Source organism: Pyrgilauda ruficollis, unplaced genomic scaffold (genome assembly GCF_017590135.1).
Source record: "Pyrgilauda ruficollis isolate IOZ18807 unplaced genomic scaffold, ASM1759013v1 scaffold25, whole genome shotgun sequence".
Taxonomy (NCBI): Eukaryota; Metazoa; Chordata; class Aves; order Passeriformes; family Passeridae; genus Pyrgilauda; species Pyrgilauda ruficollis.
Window position 1 is genome coordinate 13,848,446 of NW_024523822.1, and position 20,428 is coordinate 13,868,873.

At 33.8% G+C, this 20,428-nt stretch overlaps 1 protein-coding gene across 3 annotated transcripts in view; it reads right to left on the minus strand.

Annotated features, from left to right (window-relative positions):
• Positions 1 to 20,428, minus strand: part of CSMD3 (CUB and Sushi multiple domains 3) — a 579,207-nt gene that overhangs the window by 368,468 nt on the left and 190,311 nt on the right. For all 3 annotated transcript variants that reach the window (XM_041470732.1, XM_041470731.1, XM_041470730.1), the window contains exon 6: positions 4,248 to 4,360. In XM_041470732.1, the coding sequence (XP_041326666.1) occupies positions 4,248 to 4,360 (113 nt within the window). The remainder of the gene's footprint in view (positions 1 to 4,247; positions 4,361 to 20,428) is intronic.

Here is a 20,428-nt window from a genome sequence, read left to right on the forward strand (position 1 = left end):
AAAAATAGCAACCAAAAGAACTGGAAATGGAAAGAGTAAAAGAGCACAACTAATTTTAGAAACAGCAAAAGAAGATTAGTAGTGCCAAGAAACAGTGAAGCAGCTGCTTCTAGAAGATCCAAAGAAGCTTTTGTTCTACTTCAGCCAACAGTTTCTGACTCAAAGGGAGTTTTAACAAGGCAACATAAGAGAAAGCATCAAGGCAAGAAACTCTCAGTGAATAGAAAGAAGTGCTGAAACACAGGTGACCAGACAAGCAAGGATATGTGGGTTATGACACCACAACCTAGGTAGGGAAATATTTTCTTCTCCTCTAATTGAAATTTCTTACTGAAATTTCTCTTCTAATCTCATTGGTTATTGTTTACCAATGTATTTTAAATATTGCATAAATGAATACCTTCCATGAATAAAATTGCCTATTAAAAGAAAGTAATACACATAACTAACATGACTGTTTACCTCAATGAATCTGAAAGCTTCCCACAGTTTCATGTACCTCATCAGATTTTACTTTTTCTGTATAAGTCAAAAATTAAAAAAACCCAAAAACTTTAAGGGCCTTAAAGACCCATGCCTATTTGCAAGGTCTTAAACAGAAAATGAGGAAAATAGATTTAATTACATTAAAAGTGTGTTTAGAAAAAATTATGTAATACCCTAGGTATCCTATTTTTTGTTGCTGTAGGTTTTTTTTTTTCTTTTCCATAGGCAACTATATTTTGACTTTACAGTGCATCACTTTTAGTCTTCTTTTCAAATGTCTAGGCCACAATAGCTTTAGGTATTACACTGAAGCTCAGCTTAGTGAGGTTACCTTATGAAAAAAAATCTTAAAAACCAGTTTTCATAAACTTAGGAGAACAGAAGGGAATAAGACTAAAATTAGTATAAATGCTAGGGGTTTGGTAGCAGAGGGGTATAGGGCTGAACTTATCACCTCTCCCTTCAGCAGGCACTAAGCTGTCCCATGCGGGTCACAACTGGCCACATCTGGCTCCACAATGGACCAACCACAGGATAAAACTGAGTCCATCAGTAGAACTTGTGACATTTCTATGAAGATAAAGCATTTAAGATAAGGCAATAAACACTGAGGAAAAGGAACAATATCAGAGCATGCGTGCTCCATTCCAGAGCTAGGAATACCCTCAAAGGGCTTGCAGTCTGTGGATAACCCATACAGAAGTAGGTTCTTTCCCTAAGAGGCAATGGTCCCTGATAAATGCAAATCAAAGCAGAAGAAATGAGTAAGAGGGAAGAAATGGTAGAAGAAAAGAGTGAGAAATGAGGAACAGCAGAAATGAACTCCTACACTTTGACCCGAACCTCCTGCACTGGCTATCACATCACCAGAGAAACAAAGAGTAATCTGTGGTTGAATAGAGGAAGAGGAAATGTTTGGAATGAAGTTAAGCTTTCAGAAGATGAGAGTAAGGGTGTTTTTCATAATTTCTTTACTATTTGTCTTTGTTTTCCAACACCCAAAACAGTCATTAAAGGTTTTATAATATGGCCATTTTTTCCAGGACAGTAGTTGATGAGTGATTTGCCACATTTTCATTCCAACCATGAAACTTCTCACTTTTGTTCTTACTATTTTCTGCCCAATTGTACTCTGAGGATGCGTGAGTGAGTGATGGTAAGAGGGCCTCATTGCTACTTAGGGTTAAACCATGACCCAAATACACTAACAAAATGTGCACTAGTGCAAACAAAATCAGTAAACCAAGGGAGTGATCAGTTGAAAAGGGTACTGCAGTGCCATGCAGTGACAGACTAAAATTATGCAGTGTTCTGAAGTTCAGAATTTGAAGTCCAGGTCCTTAAAAATATGCAACAATAGGCTAAAGAAAATTAAACTAGAGGAAGTACTAAGAAATTAGTAAATCTGTTTATATTGGTAATATGTATCAAATACTATGTTTCAGGACCTCAGAAAGAAGTTGCAGTCAATCAACATCAATTAAGCAGGGGAAGGACATAGCTTTTAACACAGTTACTACTGTGTAGCACTCTGACAAAAAAAGCTATTGAAAGAATTAGCATATTCCCTCTCAAAAGTAATGCAGAAAGAACCTCTTGAAAATAAATCAAGACCTTGTACTACATGACATTTTCAATACTTTTAACACTTTTATCAGTTATCTGATTTTCAGAAAACTCAGGTCAGAAATATTTTGTGCTATATATTTAATGTTTATTTTCTAAATGTAGTAAGGTTTTTTAATATACCCCATCCCTAGAAGTGCTCATGTCAGAGTTTGAGCAACCTGGTCCAGTGGAACTTTCCCTGCTCATGGCACAGGGGTTGGAACTAGATGATCTTAAAGGTCCCTTCCAACCTAAACCATTCTATGATTCTATGATATTTATTTAATTACATTCTCTCCTTTAGTCTATCATTAACCTACCAGAAAATACACATCTCCTATTATCTGACCATGGGTTTTTCTATTTTCTACTATCAAAGTTATTTTTATTGATCATATAGCTTGAGTATGCACATTTAATTCCTTTGCATGTTGAATTTTTTACTGCCTACATTTATTTTAGAGTTGCAAAAGACATTTTCTTTATTTTAAGTATGGTGGGCTGTTGCAGCATTTGACTACTTGGCATTTAGTCCACTTTAACATACATTGAGAAATACACAATTAAATATTAAATGAGCAAACCACACTAGTAAAAACACTATTTTTTAATCACTACATTCTTAGGCAGTAAGGAGAAATAGAAGACACACAGCATTTTCAAATCTCCCACACCTATAAACTCACACGCTTTATGGGTCTTGGATAAAACACACTTTTAAAAATAAACATAAGCCTGTTCTCTTTCATTAGCTATTACCCCAATTTTTGGCAGGAATGCTTGTATGTTTACCATGAGACCCTGTTTGCTCTTCTTTTCTCACTAGCTCAAAAGAAACAGCTCAACAATCCAAAACACTTCATTTAAACCACCAAAATAGTTATCACATGGTTTCTCAGTTGTGGAGTAGATTTATTAGAGAGAATTCTTACTTCCTATCTTTTTACAGTCCCATAAGCTAGCAACTTCTTAGTAGAGAGTGGTTTATCATACGTGGTGTGAAAGATATCATGCAAAAAATGAGTCAGTGTTTTCATAAATCATTACAGCAGCCCTGAAGCTACATTAAAAAATCTTCTTTCATATAAATTCATTCAGAATACACACTCCAGAACATCTATGAACTCAGGAAGTCCAAATAAAGATATACAATACCTGCTGAAAATACTAATAAATTTTTTTCTGTTCTATTTTAGAATATGCTATCTGAGGCAATCACACAGAGTTGTATTATGAAAGATCAAACTAAAAACCTTAGTCATAGGCTTTTGATAACTGCAATTTTTGTGTTACTTGACTAATTTTATCAGATTCTGTAAAACTTTATATAAATAATTTCTTCCTATGCTAGATTTTCTATAAGAAACTGTAAAAGAAATTCCTGAACTAGATCTTGGTAGGAATGTCATGATGTTTTTCATCAGATAAATGCAAAAAGCACAAAAACACAAAAAAGGGGTTACTGTTCCCTGAAGATCCATTGATACACTGTGGATATTGAAAAATATTATTTACAGTATTACCTTGTACTACTGACATTTAATTTGCATTAGCACTTAATCATTAGAATGACCTTGTTTCAAACAGTGACATTCCCAAAATTATGCTTCAGATGCTTTCACTCTTACTCAAAATAAATGCTTGTTCATAAAAACTGTGGGTAAGAATCTTGCTGGTTAATTAAACCTTTAATAATGCAAAGCATTCCAAAACGTAGTAAAAAGTAATAGTGATTAAATGCTACTTTAGTAAACAGAAACTTACTGCTTTACAAATACGACTTATACAACTATAGAGTCATTCCCATAATTTAATGATAAAGACATTCTTTCTGTTACTGTTCCACAGTATTTTTCAGAATATTAGGACCATTTTAAAAGCTAAGTACACAGGCTAAAGTAAAGCAGGGATCTCCCATAATATTTTTTGGTAACTGAATTTAGATACATTAGATAACACACCACCCCTATTCTAGCAGATTGTAATTTGATATAGCAGGTTGAAAAACAAACCTTTTATGAGGTGGGTTTTTTTTTGTTTGGTTGGTTTTTTTATTTTTTTTTTTTAAGTAACCTTTCCTATTTCCTAAAACTTCAGGCACTATTTTTTCTAACAAATACAGCCACAATTAAAATTTATTTTTTTAAATGTACCTTGGTAGTGGGCACTAAATCCACGGTATCGGTGATTGCTGTCTGTTACAAAATGTAGTCTGAGCCAGTTTTTGTTGCTTATAACTGGAGGAGGTATATTCATTCCAGAGAGCCTGAAATAAAATAAACAAATTAAAAAAAAATTAATAAGGGATTTCAATATTATCAGGAAAATGTTTATATTCAAACTAGCATTCATTGACATGCCATCTGTGGGGTTTTTTATTCATTGGTTAGTAGCATTTTAACAAGCAGACAAAACAGACAAAATTGTGCACTATGCCCAACCAAGTGATGGGATACAAATCAGTGCTAAGCCAGAAACTATACAACCATGTTATTGGTCAGGCACAGCACTGTAAAGATGGAAATATATGGCACTCAGGCTAGAAAGAATTTGTGTCTACACAGTTCAGATAATGGGATAGACAGAACACTGCTCTGGGCACTAGGGAAAGGTTTGTACTTTGTGACTTCACCTTCAAGATATGGAAGGAGAGCTTAGGTTATGCAAACCACTATATAAAATGATAAAACAGGAATCTACTTTTCAAGAGTAAGTAATTTTCTATATTCATGGTATAAAGATAAAATAAATATTCCATCACTTGTGTGGATTTGAAAATTAGCTATTAGATTTACAAGAAGAGTAGGGAATTCTAGTAGATTGACCCCAGCTAGCAGTCAAGCACCACACAGCTGCTCACTCCCTCCCTTCCCTGCCCCAAAAAATTGTAAGGAGAGAGAAAAGGAAGAGCAAAAGCAAGAAACATACTTCAAAAGACAGTTTAGTAAGTGAAGAGCTGAGAAAAAAAGGAAGTGATACAAAAGTAATAATTCACCATATTCCACAAATAGATCAATCAAAATGGTCTCCAATGATCAGCAGCTGTCTCTCAGCACCTCTAATTTTTTATTGCTGACCATGAAGTTACATGATGTGAAATATCCTTTTGGTCAATTTGGCTCTGTTTAATTTTTTTCCCTTGCCAGTATCCTGCCTATGCCAGGTCTACTCCTTATGGGGAAGGAAGAGGGGGCAGAGAAAGTCTTGATGAGCGAGCACGGCTCAGAAGCATCCACTGCACTGTTGTGCTATCAACTCTGGTTTAGCCACAAATCCAAACTATAGCACCTTATGGGCTTCTATGAAAAAAAATAACTATAAGCCATTAGACCCAGTATACAAAATGACCTGGATTTTTTTATTGTTTTGGTTTTCTGTTTGTTTTTCAGCATAAGGATATTGCTCCAATTACAGTAGCGTTCATCTTGACTGGCTCATTAGGAAAGTCTGAATTTAAGTCCTTTTTTGTTTGGAAGTTTCAGTGGGTTTTTCTTGTTGTTATTTTATTTTTAAATGAGATATCATGTTATAAAGAAGGTGAATAAAGTTTAGATAGAAAATTCTTCCATCAAGCCAGTAATTCAATATATATTTCTCACCAAAACCAGAAAGATAAGTCATATCTTCAGAATGTCAACATACTTTACCTATGCTCTTCCATTTAGTTATAAACAGAACTCTTCCTACAGTTAAAGTAGAATACTAGCCAGCAAGTATGCCATTTTATGTTCAGAGATAATGGATTCCTGTTTCATTTTGAGAAAAAACTCTATTTATAATAAATCAATTCTGAAGTTACTTTTTTGAGTGAAATAAAACCCCAAACCTTGCTTAAATAAATAAGTTTGTATAGGTATTATTCTGTGAAAAAGACTTTTGAAATAATAACAGTTTAGAGATGGTGTTCTTTTCATTTTTTCCTACCCACTTTACCTCAAAACAAAAGACATTTAAAAAAACTTCCTAAATTTCTGAAACTGTAGTGGTACCCTTGTTCCCTCAGGCACTAATATAAATGACATATATTGACTGACACCACAGGCTATTAAAATTCCTTCACATGCTTGCAAAAGAATGTTTTTATAGTGTGGAAACATATTAGCTCACACAATTCATTTCAGCTGAACAACACACAGAATCTAAGTTTTTTTAAGCTTATGAAATTGACTTCAAATTTTAGATTCAAGAAATCCAGATGATGAAGCTAAAAAAAAACCAAACCCAACCAATCAAATGAAAAAATAGTCCTATTAGATTGCAACAGGATGTAGTGAATGCATATTGCTCTGTACCAATTAAAGCCATATGCACTAGCATATATAAAGTATGAGGCAGAAACCTACACCTTTCAATTAGAAAACATCAAATATTTCTGCATTTTCCTTGTGAATTTTAGAATGAAGCACACTTTTTAACAGCTATAAAGTGTCTTTAGTTGCTACAAATTTCTTGTTACAGATGTAAGAAGTGTACTTTAATTTGCGGCTTGCCTTTTGGAAGTTAGAGGTTAGGGTATCCTTTATGGTACAGCTATTTCTCTCTATAATAATATTACCTAATGATGCAAGAGGAAATAGTTATTTAAATTCTCACTCTATAAATAATTGTCAGGCAATATAGAGATAGGGGCAACAACCTTTCACTGCTTGCATATTTTAGAATAAACCTATTACTGGAAGGGGCCTTACTAAACAATTGAAATAAAATAAGTCTGTAAAACACATTTCCTAACCTGTATTTTGACTCATATATATTCTGCCTATAAGAAGGTTTCTCTTCAGTTATCACAAAACTATATGAAAAATAAATTAAAAGTTTATTGTCCAAGGCATGAGAAAATATTACCCTAGATATTTAAATATGTTCACAGTAAAAGACTAATTTTGTTTCTAAAATAGCTAAAAATCTAGCTTACCTATCAAATCAGTATTTATTAATATATCTCTCCTTACATCTATGCTGACCTCTCATTAAATTCACAGTTCCTACAATCCAATTTTTACAGTTCATGGGTTCTATGGGATTCTTCTCAGAAAATAGATTTGCAAACTGACAAAATTGATTCTGTTGATATAACTGTCCCTTTTCTCATGTCAGTTTATCTTCTCAGCAAATTATAAAGCTGTTCACCATTACAATAATGCATTGGCAGCCCAACCTACTTCTGTGCCAGTTGCTATTCTAAGCATTAGTTATACTGCATCATCTACAATATTTTCCTAAAGTTCAAAGTAAAACACCATATCTTCCATAAAGGAAACACAGCTGTCTCATGTTCTTTTATAATTCAAAAGATGTAGCTCCCTCTCAAGCTGCACAGAATCCTGCATAGTAAATTTCAGTCAACAGAGAGTAGGCTGCCCTTCTGCAGATGTCTTTCATAAACTCTTAGAAATGTTCATGGAGAATCTTGGCTGTGAACCAGAGATTTAAAGTATTTTATCACTATGTGCAGTCAACAGCATTGACTGTTATCTACTGCAAAATGTATTTGAAAAAGGAAGTGCTTTCTGAAACAATGCACCTTTGATGTAAACCAAGGGATTAATAGAAGTGTAAGGGTGCATGTAGATATGTCACTGAAGTTCCCATCTGTGCACTTAATTTGTATGTAAACCACAGATTACAGAAGAAATAAGGGACGAACATTTTTGAGAATCAAAATTTAATTCTTCTTGCACTTCATTACAACAATGTGCCTCTACTCTCTTCCTTTATACACTATCTGGTTAGTAATTAAAAAAAAAAAATCACCTGTTTTAGGGTAATTCTGACCCAGTGAAGTCAATTAGTATTTTATTTGCCCTCAGAATTCTAACACATAATTCTCACCTTATGTTGCAAAATGGAATTCAGGGTTGGTGTGTTTTCTTTTTTTAATAGCATAGTGCACATCCTCTATTTCTTCCACAAAAGGAACAGTATACATTCACTTTAATATTTGAAATGTACACTGTCAGATAGCTTTAATCTTGACAAATAATTTCAACATCCCCATCTTGCTCATGTAACAGACTTTAGCTTTAATTTGTAAAAGTCATCTAAAACGACAGTTCTTACAAACATATTGTCACTGATTGTCACAATTGTCAATACACTGATTATTATGATGTCATGCAGGCCTTAATTTAGTCATTCAATATGTCCAAAAACATTCCAAAGAGAAAAAAGTTTTGCTTTTCTTTAAAAAAATATACAGCAAACTTTTCCCAAAACTCCTTATTTAAGCATATAGTTTCTACATTTCCTCATACACCAGATTCCAGAAATGGAATTAATTAAAAAAAAAATAAATTGAGGTTGATACCACACCTGCAAACAGTGCTGAAACCCTTTGTAATTCTACCAAAGCCTTCGGCTAACAAAGACTTATATCTAAGCATGACTAAGTGCATACATAGATCTCATTATTCATATATATGCACTATAAAATCCGAAGTGATTGTTTTGATGCAAACTGCAGCTGGGTGCATTCTTTCTTATTGATATTATTTGCATATTTAAATAAAACCACTGTATATAAAGCTTTGATTTAAAAAGGGCAAATTATCACACATTTTGATAAGGCCTATGTATGTTCATATATGTGCTATTGGGGCTTAACACTTACACAACATAAAACACTAAAAGAGAGAGTAGCCACTTGTCTCTTGAAAGGAGAGGAAAGACATACTCAAAAGAACAGTACCTGATCAATGACCTATCTGGTTTGCTGAATTATGCTTAAATTAGGCAGTACTTGTATTAAACATAAATTTGAAGTAGCAACACCTTACAGCTTATTGTGTCTCCTTGCATCATACAGTCAACCCAGGACACTCCTGCATCTGTATACAACATATACTCATAACCATAGACTTCTGTGACCCTTTCTTTTGTTCTACATGACTGCCTTGACCCCATAAAGCAACAACTCATATGGCAAGATTCATGATAAACATCTTTTGCAAAGGATCCACCCCACAATGCAGATTTAAGGGTACAAGATTAAAACTCTCATTTATTAAATCTGCATCTGTTTAAAACAAGCAGTTGCACACTAGAGAAGCAAAGCTGATGTCAGCTCAAAATCTAACATATTATTTCATCTGAAAGATCCTGAAGGATTTAATGATTAAGTTAACATATCCCTCCTGTTGTGCCAACTCAGGTTGTATGATGTTGACAATGAAGCTCAGATACTAACCTAACTTAACTCTTTGGTCAAGCACTAAAACAGTAAGTATTTTGCAGGACTAGGCATATGATTTTTTTTTTATGTTTCCAATTTCACTGATGAGTTTAATGGGTCTTAATGGCATTCATTATAGATGTGAGCATCCATTGCATGACAGCTTTGGTTACTGGCCTTTTTTTTTCCTGGAAATGTTATACCCAAATTATATTAAATCATTTCAGAGCAAGGACACAGCTCTGACCTTTATTGTCAAAAAGCAAAGAAAGCCCCAACAACTTCTTATACTTCTTACAAAATCTATTGCTGTCTAAACTGATAACTCAGGATTTAAATCTTTTTGAAGATATCACATAAATATTAAATGCTAATAGGCATATTCTGTTGTCTTTGGATAACAACAAAGGTCAACAAAATGGATAATTGCCTGTAAATTTTGCTTCTGTGAAGAATTCCCAAGATAACGTAAGTATTTTAAGAGCTGTGGTTTCCCTAGAATTTGAATCGTAGATTACATTTGTGCAGTACTAACATTTATAATAATAGTATACTTGTATTTCAGAAAAAGACTAAATGAGACATCTCTGTGACAGAAGCTATAGAACTTCAATGTAAGTTGAGTTTTCCATTTAATTATATGTGTGAAACTCAAACTGCTGGTGCATTGCATCAGGGCTGCTCTCGTGTGTGCAGTCAGTACACTCAAGTCATTAATTCCCTGCATGATTAAGGAATTGTCCACCTTGTGAGATAGACTGGCTTCAGAAAAGTGACTAATTTGAAAGATAATTACAATATCGAAATAAGCAGTTTCCCAGATAAGACTTCAAACGATGAAAACAAAAATAACACAGGAAGAGAAAGATTAACTTGGAAATATAACAAGCACATACACAAAGAAAACAAAAGAAGAGGATTAAGTTATTCTTCTGCATTGCCATAGTCCAATGTCCAGTTAAAACAAAAAACAGAACACATCACTCCAATAAGAAGTTAGACAGTCATAATTCAGTCTTTAAAGAGGAAAGAAAAAATGTCTCTTCCTGAAACAAGCTCCTTCTCAATGGTAAATATTCATTAGAAAAGTAAAGTAAAAATGCCCAAAAGAAGAGAGCCTAAAATCTACCACTCTACTAGAATTTTGAGGGCAATATACTACCCAAGTTTTAAGTGATTACAAAGTCATTAAAAGACCTAATTCTTATGGTCAGTTCCTGTAATATTTATAGCAGGACTGAGCATTTTATGTATCTGAGAATGAGGACACTAACAATTTGATATTACCTTAATTGTTGTTTCCGTATCTCAGAACTGCAGCCGAATGAATGACAAAAAGCAGGTTTTTATTTTTAGAACAGTAAATTGCCACTCTTCAAATTTAGACTCATGAGCTATTTAGAACTAAACTAAGGGTTTTGGTTGAAACTTCACTGCAATCGCTTATTTCTGATTTATAAAACAAAAAAAATTAAAACTTAAATAAGTGAGTGTTTGGGAGGAGAAGGAAAAAAGTTCTACGTTATTTAACCTTGAAAAAAATACTTATTCTGTAAAGTACTTTAATAATCTATTGATTAATTTCAGAGTTATTGAGTTATTAATCTAGATGGATAAAAATAATTCACCCTTTGACTCTTTTTGTCAAGCACATTATGATGTCTGAAAGGCTGAAAAAAAGGTCTTTGTTTTAAAAATGTCAGTGTTGAAATATATTAAAGCTTTGTCTTGCCTTTGCAATATTGGAAAAAGTTCAATTTTAGAGTAAAGTTACTGTCGTGTATAAAGCAGCTCCATGAGAAGCCTGTGTATGATCATTAAGGACTGAATAAAGGTCCAAGTGATGATTAATGAAAGTTTATAGTACTGTGGATATAAAATGTTGAAAAGTGTCAAGATTAAGAAATACTTTTTAAATTGAGAAGTTGATTCCAGATGTTTCTATGTCAAAGTTTTCCAACCAATCTCTTGACTTGACAGAATAATAAAGTATGAGGAAAGGAACACACAACAGTTAGCTCATGACACACGTGATCTTGTCTTTGTGACATAAGAAAATAACACTGATGGACAGTGGTGTGTCCTGATTGCCTGCAGGCCTAGTACAAGCTGCTGATTTCATGTAGATGTCAGGGTCTTAGAAGGAATAATGTTTCATAAATGTGAGGCAAATACCTGATGTACAAAGTGACCTTGCACTTGCAACTCAATTTCCCTGAGCAGATCATAGAAACAATATAAATACATATTAACCTCACTGGTGCTGCACATGTGGTTAATACATGGGTCCTTCTACCACACAAGCTGTGACGAGTTGCACAAGCAGCTCATTGGTGTAGTTGGAGAGACCAAGCTCAGGACAGTCAATAAAGAGCAGAGGCAGACAAGTCTGGATGCACCACTGATTAGATACAGGCCCACCTGGTGCAGGCTGTGCAGTTTAGGCCTTCCACCAAGGCACTGATCCTGCTGGCCCAGAAGCTTTGACAAGGCAAACACCAAGAACTGTCCCAGGATGTTTTTTTCCTGCACATGCTAAATCAAACTGTCTGTTTCAAGAATCCCAAATCTGGGGGCCTTGGCTGGAGAGTAGAGAACCCTGGACAGCTACAAAGATGAATGCGATTATCTGAGTGTTTTCATGGAATCCTGGACATTTCGTCCCCCTACTTTCACAGCTAATCTAAATAAACCTAAATTGAACACAACTTGTATGTGACCAATACTTCTTTGGGTAACAGTCAAACTGGATAACTGGGCCTATTACCTGTGAGAGGCCTGTATAATTTACCTCTTAAAATGATGCCATACAATTTCTGAAGTGGCTGTTTTCTTTTCAATTTTATATAACAAATTGTTATACTTACAAGTATTGACTGAATAGGGGAAGAAGCTTGTTCTTGAGTCTTTCTGGTAAGTGTCAATAAATGAACAAAACTAAATACTCAAAAATATTACACCTGCCTTACAATTTGATGTTCTGCTGTTACACAAAAATCTTGTTGGGATAGAAAAGAATAGCCCCATGTCAAAATTATTATTAGTCCAATTAATGTTTTAACAGACTAACAGCCTAAATATTGAAAAGTCTCATTAATACCATTAGTAACTTATTTATTTAAAGAAATTTTTCTAATATCTATTTCTTCTCTCAGGTGTTGTGTCCAAATTTTAAGTGTCCCTCCGCATCCTGAGATCAGCACTTCATTCTTTCCTAAATAGAAGGGAAAAATTTTTATTGTGAGTCATTCTGCCCCTCTAATGAGCTCTGGTGAGGCCCCACCTGGAATACTGCATCCAGCTCTGGAGTGCCCATCACAAGGACATATATCTGTTGGAGTACAGAGGGAGTCCATGAAAATGAATAGAGGTATGAGGAATGGCTGAGAGAATTGGTATTTCTCAACTTGGAGAAGGGATGACCCCTGGGTGACTTAACTGTGGCCTTTCAGTTCCTGAGAGGAGCCTATAAAAAAGCTTGAAAGGAATTTTGACAAGGTCATGTAGTGATAGGACACAGAAAGCGACATTAAACTAAAAGAGAGTGGGTTTAGAAAAGATATTAGGAAGAAATTTTTTACTGTAAGGATTGTGAGGCACAGGCTGGTGCCCTGAGTGTTGAAGAAGCTTCCCCTGCAGCTTGTGTGATGACAATGGGGAGGCAACCTGTCCTCAGGAAATTAGTGTAAAAAACTCTGGAGATCTCTTTCTCTAACCTGACAAAGACATGAAAATATCAGCAGCTGAAGTCAATGAGAAACACATAGAAAGTGTATTGTTCCTGTATTTCTGGAACAATGGTGAGTAACTATCAGAGCACATTTAAAAAAAAAAAAAAAAAAAAAGGTGATGACCTGGGCTAAATGGGGAAGAGTTAATATTTTAATCACTTAGGACTTAACAAAAAAGACAGGTTTGTTTTTTGGTTTTTGGTTTGTTTTTTTTTTTTTTTAAATTAGAACAGACAAGAAAATAAAATACACAAGACTCTCATTTACTGGAGGGGGCACTAGATTATCCACTAATTCTTTCTGGCACTAAACCCTGTATCTATGAAACACATATTGAATCTTAAAAATTAGAAGAGTTGCTTCTCTCATTCAAAAACAATACGTTTCTTACTGACCCCTGACACTAGTAACTGAAAATCTTTCTTACTGACCCCTGACAATAGTAACTGAAATTCTCTCATCTGTTCTTTTCTAAGAACACACAACCTCTTCTATTCTGTGCCTATTCTGTAGATTACTGGCATATCTAGACGATCAAGAGCAACACCTCTGAGATATTTAAGTCAGCACCAAGCACTTCATTAAATCTGAGTTCTGGACATCACACATCTGCTTTACAGTTTGAACCACTGGAGAGCACACAATGTGGATATCAGATACCAAATGAATGAGCACCAGAGCCCTTCCCCTTTGTGCCACATAACTAACTTGCTGGAGTTAAAACACTCCTGTGTTTCAAACTGAAAAAACATTCAGAGATATTCATGCACTCAAAAGCACGAATATTTGCAGTGAGCAAGGATTCTTATTAGAATTAATTAGTTAATTAGTTTAGAGCTGTACTGCTTCCAATTCCAGACCTAGGCTGGTATGACACTGAACTGAACCCTGTAGATAAACGTGAACTGATGTGTGTGTAAAGAAAGTCTGGGTCAAACTTTACTGATTTACAAGAGATCATGTTGAAAATGATTCACCAAACTTTAGTATCGATGTACTCTTGATTATTGAGTTTCCATATGCTAAGACATTCAGAAAAAAACAAGGACATAGTTTTTCAGTGTGTTTAGTATCTTTTAGAAAAAGAAATATTATACAAAGAATTTTAAAAAGCAATATTTGTGTCAAATCTTAAGGAAAATGGAGACCAGGAATTTTTGTTTCTTAAGCTGAAGCATAAGCAAGTATAAGTGTAAAAATTATTTATGTCAATTCTTAATATACAGGTGTGTGTAAAATTACAATTTATATATATATATATATTTTTTTTTAATTTAATGCTGCTTTCAGAGATGAGAATACATTTTGGGATACTGCATGGGTCTGACTGCTAGCTGCCTGCTGTCTCCAGTAAATCAGCCAGTGAACAAGCCATGACACAGCATTTTCATCTCTCCATGATTTGACACCATATATCCAATATGAACATTTGTTATTTAACTTTTCAAAAAAAGACATCACACTCTCCATAAACACAGGCTGTACTGAAGATTTAAGAGCAATAAATGTCTAAAAATATGATACAACAAGAAATCATGGAAAAAGAAGAATGTGTAAGAGGAATATGCAAGAAGATTCTCCACAATACTATAAAATCCCACAGTCTATTTTTTAATTGATGACAATTACTATTAATAAAAAACAAAAGGTGATTGATAATTGGAAGTACTTGAAATTAATTTTCCTATATCAATCTGTGTTATTCAAAAAAAAATCTCCTTGGATTCAAAAGTCTTCAATTTACAGCTGAAAGAGACATTAAAAAATTAAAATAACAATAATAATAATAATAGGAAGACGAAGAAGAAGAAGAAGAAGAAGAAGAAGAAGAAGAAGAAGAAGAAAGAAATGTTTGTTCCTTAGAAAGTAAATGTAAAGTTTTCATTGTCCTACAAGCAAATATAACTTGTTCTTACCCCTCATGTCTTTGCCTCTCCCTCTGCCACAAAAAATGAACCAAGTAGACCTGCTTAAGAACATTGGCCTTTACAAGGAACACAAAATATATATTATAATATTTCTTTTTAATAAATTTAATGGAATTACTCAGTATATTGACTAATAAATATGAAAGCTTTACTAGAGAACAAAAACAAAGTTTATAAAATTTATCAATATTCTTGGTTGTAGAATGAAATATCTTATTACTCTAGGAAATTCTGGTATCCTAGTTGAACAGCCAGCTCAATATGCAGATTTTACAGACTGGAGCAGATTTTAAGTAAGTGTCACTTACAATAATGATTTTTATTTACATTACCAAATAAATAAAATATTACTGCAAAAATTGAAGTTGCCAAAAGAAACCTTTGTTCATGAAATTTGACTGGAAAGTGATATATTCTAAATTATGCAGTAAAAAGACAATATCAGTTTTAAAATATCTTGTATCAGATTCTATTATCTATTAAATATGATGTCTTTACTGATATTAGTGATAATTAGATAATATTATCTGAACAACTTGAGCAATTCTTTTGAAAAATATGAGTTGAAAATTTTGCAAATACTCAAACCTAATAACTGATAAAAGATAGTCACTAATTCACATGCTATAAATTAAGACTGACTTTTAAAGTATTGACTTAGAAGAAGGTAATTTTTAGAAAGCTAGCCAGACATGGGCAGGTGAAAGCCAGCTTTGGCTCCAAAACTGTGCCAGTATTCTTTAGTTCCAACCCTTAATAACTATCCTAGCATGACTCACCAAACAAATGTTGGGCCTACTGAGCTACAACACCACCTGATCATTTAATATTGTTTCAAATAGGTTTTTTTAACAATTATTTTATTAAGATATACTAGGATATACCCCATTACAAAGCATGAAAAGATTTATGTTAACTGCTAACACAGTTTAAAGGCTGTATAAATATCAAGTATCATTTGCATTTGTAAATGAGCATTAATGCACAATTTTTTTTCAGCTAAATAAGAATTCAACCTTTTTCAGAATCTTTATTAACCATATCTGCAAGTTATGAAAGTTGTATGCTTGTATAGATGCAGGGCATATACTATATACTTTTGCACACATAAAAGCATGTGCACATAAGGAGACACTGTTCAATAATTTTTCTTATGAATTGAAATTGTTTTGTGTTTTTTTTAATCTATTTAATCACTATTAGTCCTCTGACTATTTAGTCCTTATTTGATATTTACTCCTATGCCTTCTTTATTTAGCCTACAGCATTTTGTACTTCTCAGAAGTAAATTTCACATGTTCATTTTGATTTATCAGCATTATTTTGAAGTATATTGCTGTCCTCTAAAACACCTGTAACACTCCAAATTGACATTATTGATTTTTATGTATAATTCCTCTTCCACTGTGATATTGCAAAAATATTTAACATTACTGGGCCTAGATCTAATCCATTTAAGATGCAACACAACATGACTTACAGAGACTAAACAGTAGATATTCTTTGTATGCCTTTTCCCAATTAAGTACACTAAATATTTACAGACAACACTGACTCTTTTTTCTGCTAGTTTGTAATAAAAAATTGGTTAGCAAAAAGAATTATATTTTTTTCATTCAGCAATTTTTCATCACTTCCTCCATTATTTTTACATGGTTCAGAACAAACTCTATTACAACTTCCCAGGTGTCCCTTTCCTTTGCCCTCTGTTGCTTTTGTTTCACTGAGGAACCAATTTTTCTTGTTTTCTCTTTCCTTGTAATATAGTTACAAGCTCTCTCCACCATTGTTTTTTATATCCTTTGTAATTGTAATTCAGCAACTGTGATAGCCTTTCTTACTGTATTCTCAAAGCTTCTTAGTATCTCATGTTTTTATTCATTAGTCATGTGGTTCTTTTCTCACCTTTTGCAAAATTTCTTTCTGCTCTGTATATCTTTATGACTGCACCAGGAGCTTTAAAGGTCTCTTACTATGATATATATCTTTCTTTTGAAATAGGTTAGCCTGTTATTATCTACTTGATATATTCACTTCCACTTACTGCCAGCTCTCCTGTGGATTATATTAACCTCTTCTTTTTTGAAGTTCTTTTGGTAAGTTTTTTTAATGCCTGATATCCTTCTCCCTAGTATTGATGTCTATTTACCAATAAACAATAATAAAATTCCATTCAAACTGCCTTAATCCTCCATATTTTTAGCCAAATACTTTTTTTTTTTGCATAAAAAATAAACAAACACCTTAGTATGCCTATATAATGCCATTTTGCTCTTTCAACCAATTCCTAGATAAATTAAATCCTCCTTTCCATCAAATAGTCTTTTACATGTAGCTATTTTTTTCAGTTTTTCAGAATACATTCTACTTCAACATTTAATGTTGGCAGCACTAGTTTTTTTTTCCTTTTTTTTTTTAATTCAGATATATATTAAAATATAATACCAAGGGATATATAATTTTTATTTTGCTTAGATCAGTGCAGACAAATATATATACTGGATATTTTATACAGTACCTTCCTTTTTGTCTATTTGATTTAGCACCAAACAAATACCAATTATTTATCTGGCTGAGTACTCTTCTCCCCAATGGCATCTTACTCCAAACTCTGATTTCTCTCAGGTTTAGTTGCAAACTTCAGTTCACAGTGTTTGCCCCTAATTTTTTTTCATGGAAAAACACACATATATATATTCTCTTGAATAACCCAGTTGGTTGTATCAAATGGTTTTCAATTTGAACACCACAACAGATACTCCTACTATGAATTCTGAGCCACTGAAGTTTAAATCTATGTCCCAGGTTTCCAGGTGAACCCAAAGGAAAATCAGAGACCTGTGTGGAGATCCTGGGGGGGCATTCCCTGGTCTAGGGAGACACAAGAAGCTTCCCTCACAAAGCTGTCACCTTGGCTCCTTCCCCTGTTCCTAAGCCTGTTCCTACGTCCCTGAGCCACTCCTCCCTATTCCCTGATTGGCCCTGATCTTTGTACTGCCCTGAGACCAGGATCAGCCCCCAGGCCACTGGGGAGAAAAAGCTGGACCCTCCAGGTGTGTGTGTCTGGGACTTGAACATCTCACTTCACGGCTGAATAAAACATCTGTGGATATTATGTACAGGTCCTTTCTGCTTCCTTACTCTGGACTGTGCTAGCAGCAATTCAGCTTGCTACAGACCAGGAATACAAGACATTTTGCAAAGTAAACTGGACTCCGGTGTGCAAACTGAACTAGGCTATTGAAACCACCAGGTTCATGTTTTTGTGCATCAGTAGCAACCTTTGCACAAACTAAGAGGAAAAGTCATATTAAACAATCCAGACTTTTATTTAAACCAAGTTGCATCACTTTTAAACAGCAACACATACTTGAAATTAGAAGTTTAACAACTTAAGATTTCTATGGAATCTTTATAGAGCAGAATAATAAAGTGTACTGCTCTTCTTCACAGTTTTGGGGAACCTGTGTTCAAAATTACCAAAACCAGATGGAATGTCAACATTTCTGTAACACTCCAGTTTATATTTTTGTATGTCTGATGCACAGAGTACAGTAATACAAATAACTGCCAGTCTATCTAGCAAAACTGTGCTTCATAGTGAAATTTTCAGTATAAACATAACTTTCAGCTACCTAGTTTAACTCAATTAAAAGTTGTTGGATGGCCTTGCTATTAGATTCATTTTAATTCAAATCTAAATGAAAAAATAATACTTTAAGGACTGTTAGCCTTTGCCTCTGTCACAGTCATATCTCATTTCTCTCCCAAAGGAGCTGAACTCTGCTTTAAATTGCATTCAACACTGTAGCAATTCCTTAATTCCACCTTATTACAGAATTCCCCTTTTATAATTAACTCTCTGGAAAACGCGTGCCTCAAAAATAACCAAAATGCAAACAAGCAAAGATGCATGCATTTTGGGATTGAATCTCATATTCTATAAGTTATTTAGGATTGGAAAGTTAGGTAAAAAATTGTAAGCTTCAGTTCAGAATTGTTTTGATTCTTTTTTTTTAAAGGCATTTTGTCAGTTACTAAACAGAAAATAAGCCTTATACAAACAGTCCTTAACCTTACCTTTAACTTCCCTTAGGACACTCAGGACAGCACACTCTTGCTCAGAAAATAGAGATGATTGTTTAAGTTTGTCCTCTGACATAAAAAATAATGGGGAAAAGAATTTCTGCAGCAGTGCAATATATCCACATGAAAGATGTCAAAACCTGTGTTATATGCTTCAGGAAGAAAGAGTATGTACTATACAGTAAGTACTTTTTCTGCAGATTCAAAGACACTAGTCTGGATACTGAAAAGGCTGATAGAGAGATATGAAGATGCCAACAACTTACTTGTGGACTCTTACAGAAATATCAAAAAAATCTACTTAGCAAAGAAAGAAGAATGGAGTTCACTTAATCAGGATATATCTTGACTAATAAGCTTTTTAGTAGAGGATAGAAAAGTAGTTGACTATGAAAAAGCCTCACAAAACAACCAAATCTGCCATGGAAAGTATAGTTTACATTTTATCATTTATTATGATTAAGCATTAGATAATGTCAGGTGAAATTTCTTAATCAGAGAATTATCAAGACTGGGAGACCCTTAAGATCATCAACTCCAACCATCAATGTAGCACTACCACTCTAATCCGTAAACCACTAAATTATATCACCCAGTGCCAGATCAAGCATCTCTTAAATAATAGCTTGGTGTTTAAGATCCTCCCTGGACAACCTATTCCAATGTGTGACCACCCTAAGAGTCAAATTTTGCATGACCTACTGCATTCAGAAGAAATAACATAGAGTAAATGTACATGACTGGTTTATTTTTACTTTTTACTGACTTGTAGGTCATGGCCAGAAAGTTGTGGATTGTCACTAGTCACCTGCATATTGGATGGCACGTAATTATAAAAAAATTGTTCTGACACTAGTTCTGTGAATCCTTAATGTAATGGAATTGCATTAGCAGATTCAAAAGATGCGTGTTTGTTTTAGTCACTGTTTCATTTTACGAGTGAATTTGCACCCTACATATCCTAATGTAATATTCACAGGCAAAAGAGATGGACAATCACAAAAAGAAGCATCACTTTGTGAAGTTATGACTAGCCTGTAGGGCCCATATAAATAATATTTTATCTTGTCAGAATTTAATAATTAATGTAAAGGATTTCATTCATGTATTCAAAATATAATTTTTTGCTATTGTAGCCTGAGATATAAAAGATGGAATTATGAATGCATCTAGTTTACTAGTTTAAAACATCCTAAACATTTTAATTCAGAATCTAGAAATGAGAGCGATTTGGGATTGTCTCTTTAGGGATCACTGTTCTCCCACAACATGCCACTTACATTGCCGGATAAAGTAAACGTGGCAAAGACTCAGAATGTATGAGAAGAAAATGTGAAGTTTTAATTACTCTGGAATGAAACAATTATACATTTTGCAGTTTAGTTGTTCTTTGGAGTTTGGGTTGGTTGTGATGGCAT